This window comes from Bison bison, unplaced genomic scaffold (genome assembly GCF_000754665.1).
Source record: "Bison bison bison isolate TAMUID 2011002044 unplaced genomic scaffold, Bison_UMD1.0 scf7180017864205, whole genome shotgun sequence".
In the NCBI taxonomy this organism is placed as follows: domain Eukaryota; kingdom Metazoa; phylum Chordata; class Mammalia; order Artiodactyla; family Bovidae; genus Bison; species Bison bison.
The window spans coordinates 2068841-2080274 of NW_011494777.1; the positions used below are offsets into that span (position 1 = coordinate 2068841).

The 11434-nt window shown below is 42.3% G+C and overlaps 1 protein-coding gene across 1 annotated transcript in view; it reads left to right on the top strand.

Annotated features, from left to right (window-relative positions):
* Window positions 1-107: 107 nt before the first annotated feature.
* Window positions 108-11434, top strand: part of BARX2 (BARX homeobox 2) — an 82336-nt gene continuing 71009 nt past the window's right edge. The window contains exon 1 of the mRNA XM_010844691.1: window positions 108-643. Within this exon, the coding sequence (XP_010842993.1) occupies window positions 457-643 (187 nt within the window). The 5' untranslated portion in view covers window positions 108-456. The remainder of the gene's footprint in view (window positions 644-11434) is intronic.

Genomic DNA, 11434 nt, shown 5'->3' on the forward strand with positions numbered 1-11434 from the left:
CTGCACACACACCTGGAGCTCGTCCCGGGAAGGGGGTGGGGAGGAAAGCCAAAGCAAGTGTCTTAAAATAGGCAGGCAGAAGAGCGCTAGACGCTGAGAGGCGGGAGGAGGCGATCGCGAGCGGCAGGCACTAGGCGCGCAGGTCCGCGCCGGGTTGCACAGGAGGGCTGGGCGGGGTGGGCGCCGACGCCCCTCGGCGGCCAGCCCTCGGCGCAGCTCCGCACCCTGTACCGCAAGAAGCGCGCGCTGATTGACAGCTGCGATGTCCCCAAAAGGCTCCGCGAAGATGCTGATCCGCGGGTGGGTCTAGACGCGCGGCCGGCGCGCCCGGTGCCGCCTCCCCTCCGCACGCCTCCTGAGCCCCGCCGCCTCCCGGCCGCGGAGGAGCCGGGCCGAGGCCCCCGCCGGCGTGCCAGCCCCACGGCCCCGGCTGGTGGGCGCTCGCCCGGGCTCACCATGCACTGCCACGCGGAGCTGAGGCTGAGCTCGCCCGGCCAACTCAAAGCAGCCAGGCGGCGCTACAAGACTTTCATGATCGACGAGATCCTCTCCAAGGAGACCTGCGATTACTTTGAGAAACTTTCCCTCTACTCCGTGTGCCCGTCGCTGGTCGTGCGACCCAAGCCTCTGCATTCCTGTACCGGTAAGACGGCCCGCGGGGGCGCAGTGGGGTGCGGCAGCTTTGGCACCAGGGTCGGGCGCTTGACCACCTCTGTTCTCGCACCCGAGGGCGAGAGGAAGGAACCCGGGAATTCTGGGCCCCTGCAAGGGAACTAGGCTTCTCCGCGGCTAGCATGGCAGAGGCCTCTGCAAGTTGGGGAAAGGCCCCGCAAGGTGTCGATGGCCAGGTTGGAAACGCAGTCACGGCAGCGCGCCCCCGAGAAACTGTGGCTCCGCAGCGCCCTGGGATCCGCCGGCAGGAGAACCTTCCTTCTTCCCAGCGCCGCTGTGGTTTTCCGGCAGAAAAGGCTTGTTTTCGGGCACAGAAGGCAACCCCCTGACCTGGTTCAGCGCCTAAATCACAGTTTCTCACCTGAGTTAACTCGTCCAACCCCCCTCCTGTCTCCAGTGAGAATTTTACATGTAAATCAGTAGTATCCTGAGGTTCCCAGAAAAATCGTGAATCCGCTGAAGTTTGCTTTAAAGGATCGCCTTCTGGGAAAGTAGTACTTCTGGGGAAGAAGTGTGGCGTTGTGCGGCAAACACAACCCCCTGAGTTCTAAGCGAGTGAGAAACAATGCTCACAATAAAAACGGTCCTCAGGTCTGGTTTCCTTTCTCCATAAGAGCTAAGACCCTTGGGAAAGATAAAGAGCACTTAATAAATATATTTTAAAAGTCGTAGGTTTATATAGAAAATAAAACTTTACATTAAGAGAAGCTCCAAGTTTCATAGTACCCTGGTATTATAATTATAAAATCATTATAATTTGGATTTGGACTATCCAAACGTGGGTGTAGCAAAAAAAAATTTTTTTTTAATCAAAAAAACCTGTTGACTGTGCTTCAACTTAAGGTAAAAAGTTTAGTATTTTCAAACTGGAAGACCCTTTGAAGTTATGTTTGTTGCATGGGTGATATGAAATAAATGAATTTAATTGTACTAACATTGAAAAAGTAAAGGGAAGTGTTAGCAGTGGTTTTCAAAGACAATTTTGTAATGTTCGGGCCAACTGCTGGTACACAATGCTTGGAATACTACATTTTCTGGTGGCTCCATTGACAGGCTCTTTAGGGAAATCAGTAAATCAGTGTGTGAATAGATAAAGTTCTTTCACAACCAAGTTGTTGCTACATGTGTTTGGTAATAAATGAATATTCTATTCAGTTACTCCTTTGTAAAATATGATTTGTCTGTAAGGTGAAGTTAGGTCTGATAGCCCAGAGCAAGACTTGAAATACTGAATTTCAAAAGCCAAGAAATTTATGAAACAAGAAATGAAGAAGAAATTTTAGAAACAAGACAGATATGGTTGATGTTGATGTTTTTACTTTTGTGTGTCTGCTGTGCGTTAGCCCTGGGATGACTGGTCCACATAGATCTTGAATGAAGAGAGGAGGTAGGCTGAACCTTATTTTGAGTATGAAGAATCATTTCCTGAAAAAACTCAAATCCCTTAAAGGAAAAAGAGAGGATCTGTTTTAATCATAAATCTCCATGAACCCTGCAAAGACATTGCATACCTGGGGGTCCCTAGGACAAAGCAGAACAGCTTCTCCTAAGCACCTTGGCATAGGCTGATGCCTGCAAACTTTTTAGTGACTTTGTACCATGCGTTGACTGGAAGGCAGCTTTTCCTGGCTTTTAGCAGTCACAGAGTTGGATCATAGAAGAAATCATGCCATAAAAAGAGTAATAAATAGCCTCCGAAAACAATGATCCAGTCATCAGTCAAGGCTGAGTAAGTTCTGTGTTTTATTGAACCTTGTGCGGGACATAAATCAGAGGAAAATACAGTGATTCATATGTACTTTTGTGAGTGTTAAGAGTGAATTGCACATATTTCACAAACTAAACGTTTTGCTCAGTCTTGTGCTCTTGAAGTTCTTTGATGGTTTGTTGGGAAGCATGGTTGTTGGCACTGACATTCTTTCCCTATCATTCCCGCGCTTGATTTCTTTAGGTTGTTCTTTTGAAACGTGTGTTATGATTTTGCTCTAGTTGAGATTTAAAATACAGAAACTGGGATTGGCCAGTGGAATTAAACTCAAGAAAACTGGCTACAATAGTCCATCCTTTCAGATCATAAGCTTTCAGTGGGTTTACGATTACAGTTAAAGCCTTACATGTATTAGATCATGGGAATACCATTAACGACTTCTCAAAGGCTTTGCAAATACCACGCTTTGAAAGTTTTGCTTTTAACAGTAATATTCAAGTTCACAAATCTTAAGATTGGATGAACTTAATTTTTTTTTTGAACTTAATTTTTATTAATTGAAAAAAACAGCAATAAGTTGCTGGCATCCATAATGAAACTATATATACATATATATAGGATAGAAATAAGTACCTTAGCACTTTGGTGGAACCAATGAATAAAATATTCAAATCAAGTGAAAGGCATAATTTGGAATTAAAGTTACTGAACTGTCTCATCCTTTGGTTTTGCTGTTTTAAGGTTTAAATCACTAAGAGAAATGAACTTTGTCAGATAAAATAATGAAAACTAAGATAGTAAAGTGACCACCCTCCACAATAAGTACATAAAATTGTAGAGAAAAAACTACAGTGTTTTAAAAGCCTCTACATAATTAAACAATCTGTGTTGTTTAGATTTAGCAATCCAAAAGTCAGTTTATGATACCGATCTCCTTAGGCAGAAGAGCATGTATTCAAGTAAACTGAGAAATGGAAACATTTTTCATCAGGCAGATAATCGCCTGACAGTAATTTATTATTAGATACTTTAACCTTGATGGACTGCTCATCTTCAAAAAAACTTATTTGTTTGAACAGGTCTTTTCTTATTAAAATATAGTAATTTTAGTTTTAGGACCCAATCTCTAAACGGATTTAAGTTTCCTAATGGATCTCTTACATCATATAATAGATATTGAGTGAAGCAATCCTTTTCTTAAAGCCAAATAAAGGAATATTTGTCATTAAATTTAAAATGAAATAACTTAAAGAGAGTCTCCATTTGAAAAAAAATTGTTATTCCGACCATTGATGAATGTGGAACATGTTTAGAATTGAGTTTAGAACATGTTGTTCATATTTTAAAATCTGATAACAGTAATCTTTATTCAGAGGGGAACGATATTGTCGTTTAGAAGCCAGTGATGATCTCTCATAAATATTAGAATGTTGACAGTGATTGAAGCGCAATATGACTTGCAGTGTATGATATCATATTTAACTTTCTGGTGCCTTGTTTTATTTTTCTGGTTGTGATGACTGTTTCTTGGTGGGAGAGTTGCTTGAACTGGCTTCTCAGGACAGAACATTGCAGAGGTATCGTCACGGTTCCTTTGGAAGAATCTCTTTCAGTTTGATCTTTAGAAATGGGCAGGGTTTCTAAATTTGAGGAGTGTTTGGAAAAAATGAGTAACTTGAATCACAAAAACGAGTTGTTACAATTTACCCTAAGAGTTTTCATATGAGGATACTGAGAAACCAATGCACTGTGCATAATTACATATAGCATTATAATTATTGAGATTTATAACCTAGAATTACCCTAGGTCTTGGACATGCACATTTAGGGGGAGCTGACTATGATATTTGAACATTTTACAACCCGTGACCGCTACATGATTTTTAGTGATCTTACTGAAACCTATAGTTTAATTCCTTTTCTCTTCTCTGGGTTCTGTTGACTGTCTCCGGGACCTCCAGTGGCCAGTCTTATAGAGCTGACTGGTGAGTTTCAGAGCTGGAAGGAAACATACCAATCACAGACCAAGCTTCCCAAGTAGACATACTTTTATTTTTTGCAAAGTCCCCAAACTCCCCTCCCATCCAGGCTGCCACAATATGGAGAAGAGTTTCATGTAATGTATGGCTGAGACCCTTCACTTCACCTGAAGCTATCACAACATTGTCTGTTAATTGATTATACCCAGTACAAAATTAAAAGTTAAAAAAAAAGTGCTGTGGTCACATCAGCGACGTATGACAGCTTAGACGTACTTTCAGCCCGCACCAAACACTGCTGCCTTTCATATTAGGGTACTCAGAACTCAGGAAGATTTTTCCAACTCATTTACACACCCAGGATAAATCCGCACAGTCACACCCAAGAGACAGTCAACCAGTCAATTAAAAGGGGCATGTGGGGAAGGGTGTTTATCTTAGGAGGTGGCTTTGAGAACATTTTATTCTTTGGTGGGTCTAAGAGAAACAAGTTCTTTTGGGTGGTGTCCTTGGGTTCATTTTTTTATCATAAAGATTGAGTGTCATCCTGGTTAAGAATGAAATGAGGTGTGGACATGTGTGATGACTTCTTTGGGACTTAGGGAGCTGGCCGCTGCTTCATGAGTTGGCTCCAGTGAGTCCCTAGATTGTAGCTCAGTTTTTTAAAATTAGAGCCCAAAACCCATTGGATATTGGGAGCCTGGCTCCTGGGCCCTGAAATGTTGATGGAGAAATGCAAACTGTGGGTTTGGAAAATGGTCTTTATCAACAGGCATTTGTATTTCTGCCAGAGGCAAATGGGCTTTTATTAGCAATTACTCATCTCTGTCTTTCCTGTTCCCATTCTCAGGGTAAATAAACTGAGGAATGCATGGGGTAGAGGACTCAGAGTCAGAATATATTTGGAGCGGAGCTCTTTTTGGATACTGAGTTTGGGATCCTCAGCTGTCGTCTCTTTCCTCTTTAAATTTTATAATGCCTCTGCAAAATAGAGAGGCTAAGGGGATTCCTTAGGAGTCAGTTTTAAGGAGTTTATTAGCAGTTTCTTCTCTGGTTCTGCTTTTTCTAATAGGAAATGGGAAAATGATTCCAAATTTAGCAAGTTAAAAATGCCTTTCCAAAAGTCTATAATCTTCAGTATCATTTAACTCAGTAATTTAATTCAACAAATATTTGCACTTGGTTGGTGATGGCAGTCCCATTATTTTTAAGTTTATTTTAAGTCTTGACTAACAGTGGGGATATTTTAAACCTTTCTCTGAAGCACCTGTAGAGCCACTGCCTACTTTGTGGTCCTCTGAAGTCTGTTCGGGCAATTTAGAATTGTGGACATTAAGGGCATAGTAACCCACTCCAGTATTCTTGCCTGGAGAATCTCATGGACAGGGGAGACTGGCAGGGTTGCAGAGAGTCAGAGATGACTGAACTTCATGACTGAAGCAACTGAGCATGCATGCATGACAATTAAATCCTTTTGCTTACCATCTGGAATTCTCTTTTTGAAGTACACCTGAAGGGTATTATCAGCACCAAAATTGTCATATTAACCTCCTTAAATGCAACTCAACTGACACTGCATATATAATAAATCTTTTATGAAACCAGTTTCCTACAGTGTCAGTTGTACCTCTGGGTTGAAAATAGAATTTGTGATCCCAGCGTAGCCCGTATACAGTTGCTCGGCGGAAATCTAAATGAAAAGATTGTTACATTTTTACATCCAAGAAATCTATGTGGAAAGCAATAAGGATGGTAAGATGTTGTTGAGATTGTAAAGAGAGATGAAAATGAAAGAAGAGATGGAATAGGGAAAAATAAAAAGAGTAGGTTTCTTTGAAACTCTTGAAGCCACTTGATTCCACCTTGTATGTAGCACAGTGTCCTTCAGGATGACCGTAGGGGTGACACAAAGGTGGCTTCTAAGATTCTTCTGTCCCTGCGTGGAGAGGAAATGACCAACGCTGATTTTACTTAGACACCTCCCTGGGGACCCCTCAGGGGAGAGCCTGGCGCCAGTGCCCTGCCTGGCATTTAGGCCTCACGGTGCAGGACTGAGCCCGGGTGAACCCAGAGCATTTTTAGATGCTGTTTGCACTTTGTTTTGAGGTCAGAAGGAAGGGGTGGAAGTTAGGCAGGGCACGGACCAGAAGCGCCCTCCTTTGTAGGAGCCTGGGGACTTTGGTGTTGGAGCCTACAGGCTGCACTCACCACTCATCCATCCAGAGTGAAGACACTTTGGGTCCCCTGGCGACACCGTTGCTGACCTCTTAGCTGGAATATGATTAGAGGTCGTGGGGCTTTGGTTAGATGGATAGATAGAGGCCTCATTCTGCATTCTCTTGGGGAGTGTCAGTGTCCATTCTGATCTTGAGACGGTGGAGTTTTTCTCATGGACCCCTGACTCTGCTAGATTCACCCCCTTCTAACCCAGAACTTGCCAAAACCAACAGGTGCTCTCTGGCCTGCTGCGAATCACTGGGCTGCAGGTCTTTTGGGAACAGTACGACAAAGAGGAGGAAGGAGAGAAAGAAAAATAGAGAACCTTTGGGTAGAGACTTCCCATGTGAGGCAAAGGCCCTCCGTCCCACCTGGCATGCCTGCCTCCATTTCAGCTGCTGTGATGTTGGAACGGTTGTTTCTCCTTCCGTAACACAGATGACGGGATTAGAACTGGCCTTAGGATTGATCAAGAATGGGGTTCAGACCAGGACCGTGTACCAACTTAGTGATATTAATAAAATCAGAAATACTCTTGGTCCAGGAGGAGAGCTGTTTGTTTGTTTTTCACCAGAAATGCCTTGCAAACCCTCAGAATTTAATTTATTTTTATTGCAGTTTAATAACAGTTAGAAAAAGAAATGTCTTGTTAAAATGAATGCTCTAAATAAAAACAAGGTTAATTTTCCATTACAGTGTCTAATTACTTGTCATCACCAGGGCATTTTTATATGGCGATTTAACTTCTTGGAAGCAGAAACTTGGCACACATTTAGGGAAGAAAGCAATACACCCAGATAGATATCAGAAGAGGGTCTAATTATATTTGGGCTGGAGTTGACACTTACACATGATTGCTCTGCCGAAGGCAGGAGGAGGGTCACTGAGGAAAGTCTCTGGTTTCTTGAGTGCTGGGGGAAACTGAATCTGGAGGGAGAGATGAGGTGCCAGTCACCTGTTGAAGCTGATGTCAGGACTTCTTGATCGGCCTGGAGGTCAGCTGTAAATGCTCCCTGACTCCCCTGGCAGAGTTCATGAGGATGAATGTGGCCCTTCTCCAAGGAGAAGCCAAGATGCAACTGAGCAGAAGCCAACCTGGGAGGCTCTTGGCACAAAATTAAATATGTTAAGAGTCTGAGCAGAGAGGCTTACGTGATTCCTTTTTATTGCATCTCTCTAGCTCACCACCATACCCTTAGAAACATGTGCTTCTGGATAGCAGGGATAGATAAGTATTTTCACAGAGTGCTTGCCACCGAGGTGATGTCAGTGCACTTTTGGTCACTATTATAAAAAACACTTCTGTGTTTGATATGTGATAGGATGATTGTCTTTTTGCTGTTCTTATGTGAGGGACGTCATGGAGGCATCTCATGAAGTCAAGGCTGTGCTTCCATCCCAGGAACACCAACAGGTCTCTAGCACTGACTTACCTGCTGGCTTCTACCACCTCCTGCCCCCCTCCCTTTTCATGCAGGTACTTGAAATTCAGGATCATGGTCCTTCTGCAGACAAGATCACAGTCGCTTGTGGATTGGAGGATGTGTCACTTTGATGTTTCGTTTAAGCTGTCTGGGAGGATCAGCACTGCACACGTTCCTCATAGAAACTTGTAAACAACAGAATCTTATTATGTTCTTGTATCTAGGGGAAGTCGGAGTAAGAGATGCTCAGAGTCCCCTTCCTGAGTCCTGCAACATTTATCCCAAAGGAGTTGTGAACTGGGGAGGAAGGCTACAAATGCATACTCTAAACCTCATTCTTCATCTTCATCACAATAATGGAAATAGTGACTTGTTTTGAGGCTCTATGTGTAACAGGCACTGGACTCAGTGCTTTTTGATCTGCTTCCGATTGTTCCTAAGAGATGTTATCTCTACTTTTCTGATAGGAGGCTGAGAAATTAAGTCACTTTCCCAAAGTCACAGAATATATAAACATCTCTTCCAGACCAGTTAAGAAAAAAATGCAAGTAGGACTTCCCTGGTGGCGCAGTGGATGAGAATCTGCCTACCAATGCAGATAGGGGACTGGGTTCGATCCCTGGTCTGGGAAGATCCCACATGCCAGAGAACAGCTAAGCCCATGTGCCATGACTACTGAAGCCCAAGCTCTAGAGCCCATGCTCCACAACAAGAGAAGCCACTGCAATGAGAAGCGCTTGCCCAGCTAGAGAGTAGCCCCTGCTCGCTGCTACCAGAGAAAAGCCCACAAAAAGTAACAAAGACCCAGCTCAGCCCAAAATAAATTTAAAAAGACAGCTTAAAAAAAGGAAAAAATGCAAGTAGAAAAATTGGCAATTCATAGAAATGAAGATCTATGTCCAGTGAACATGAAAAGGACTTTCCTGGTAATCAAGAAAACACAAATGAAAACGAGGTACCGTTTCATACCCATCGGACAAGCGAGCATGAAAGAGTCATGCTATCGCTAGATGAGAAGGGTGCAGAACAATAGGCACTCTCATCCCCTGATGGTGGAAGTGTTGTTTGGTACAATTACTTTGGAAGCCATGTGGCAGCACCTGAAACTGCACATATGCACAGAAGCCCTTGATCTGGCACTTCCACCTCTGTTTACGCCCTAGATCACTGCATGTGGGCAACGGGATGCTGGGAGAGGAATGTTCATGTCTCTGTTGTTTATGCTAATGAAAAATCTCAAGCAGTTTAACTGCCTTCAGAGGAAAAAAATCATATGTATTGTATTCATGCAGTTAAATTCATGCAATAATGAAAATGAATGTGTGTGTGTGTGTATGTGTGTGTGTGTTCGCGTATGCTCACTTGTGTCCAGCTCTTTACAACGACATGGACTGTGGCCCGTCAGGCTCCTCTGTCCATGGAATTTTCCAGGCAAGAATACTGGAGTGGGTTGCCATTTCCTTCTCTGGGGTATCTTCCCGACCTAGGAATCGAAACCTCGTCTCCTGTCTCCTGCATTGCTGGGTGGATTCTTTCCTACTGTGCCACTAAGGAAACCCAAAAATGGATGACCCAGACCTAACTGTATGAAGATAGATAAGATTTAGAATTACAAGGCTGAGGAAGAACAAGCTGTAGGTTGACACCATGTATATAATGCTGGAAAATGTGTAGACTGATACTGTTATATTGTTTAGGAAAGCAGGTGCATGGGATTGGGAGGGCTACACACAGATTTTTTATTTTCCTGTGTAGTAATTTATTTATTAAGGAAAAGAAAAGGCCTAGTGTCAGTATAGCCAGGCATAAATATTGGACAAAGCTGATCACGGGCACAAAAATGTTCCTTACATTATTTTGTGGACTTTTCTGCATGTTTGAAAATTTTTATAGTATAAACTTTGAAAATGATAGTACAGGAGACTCCACATATTCATACACCTCTTGGTCTTGGGGACTTCTGATGGTTTTCTTCATTGCTTTCTATCCTGAAACAGAAACTTTTAAATACAAGCTTCCTGTATTCATACTCACAGTAGGGAAAGAACTTTATAATTAGACCTGTGTGTGTGCTCACCCTAAAACAACCAAAGCAGCTTCTGAAATTGGGTTTTGGATCTCACTTACCTACCCTGGCTGGATGGGGATGTCATTTATCACCAAGATAACTGCTGTTCCCCCAAGTAATGCTTTGGCATCTGAATAAATGGGCTGAGTTGGGCTTGGAGGCAGGAGGGAATTGCTGATAAACTGTGTGTTTATTTTCCCTAAATATCCGTCAGTGATCATGCAAGCAAGAGTCGTGAGGTTCTTTTCCCCTCTTTCTTAATGATGTTTCAAAATCCAAGTAAATTGCCTTTGATTGCATCCTGCTTTGCTGTTTATCTGTTCAAATGATATGCCACCCTTGGCTTTTGACCAGTGGTCATTGCTATTAACAGTTTAACTTAAAATTTGTCTAGGGACATTGGTGAATATCAAATAATCAAAAACTGTTTTAAAAAACATAGCTTCTTGTATAGTTTTGAGATTAGTTGTTTGTCAGTTGCTTCATTTGCTATTATTTTCTCCCATTCTGAAGGCTGTCTTTTCACCTTGTTGATAGTTTCCTTTGATGTGCAGAAGCTTTTAAGGTTAATTAGGTCCCATTTGTTTATTTTTGCTTTTATTTCTGATACTCTGGGAGGTGGGTCATAGAGGATCCTGCTGTGATGTATGTCAGAGAGTGTTTTGCCTATGTTCTCCTCTAGGAGTTTTATAGTTTCTGGTCTTATGTTTAGATCTTTAATCCATTTTGAGTTTATTTTTGTGTATGGTGTTAGAAAGTGTTCTAGTTTCATTCTTTTACAAGTGGTTGACCAGTTTTCCCAGCACCACTTGTTAAAGAGATTGTCTTTAATCCATTGTATATTCTTGCCTCCTTTGTCAAAGATAAGGTGTCCATATGTGCGTGGATTTATCTCTGGGCTTTCTATTTTGTTCCATTGATCTATATTTCTGTCTTTGTGCCAGTACCATACTGTCTTGATAACTGTGGCTTTGTAGTAGAGCCTGAAGTCAGGTAGGTTGATTCCTCCAGTTCCATTCTTCTTTCTCAAGATCGCTTTGGCTATTCGAGGTTTTTTGTATTTCCATACAAATTGTGAAATTATTTGTTCTAGCTCTGTGAAGAATACTGTTGGTAGGTTGATAGGGATTGCATTGAATCTATAGATTGCTTTGGGTAGTATACTCATTTTCACTATATTGATTCTTCCAATCCATGAACATGGTATATTTCTCCATCTATTAGTGTCCTCTTTGATTTCTTTCACCAGTGTTTTATAGTTTTCTATATATAGGTCTTTAGTTTCTTTAGGTAGATATATTCCTAAGTATTTTATTCTTTCCGTTGCAATGGTGAATGGAATTGTTTCCTTAATTTCTCTTTCTGT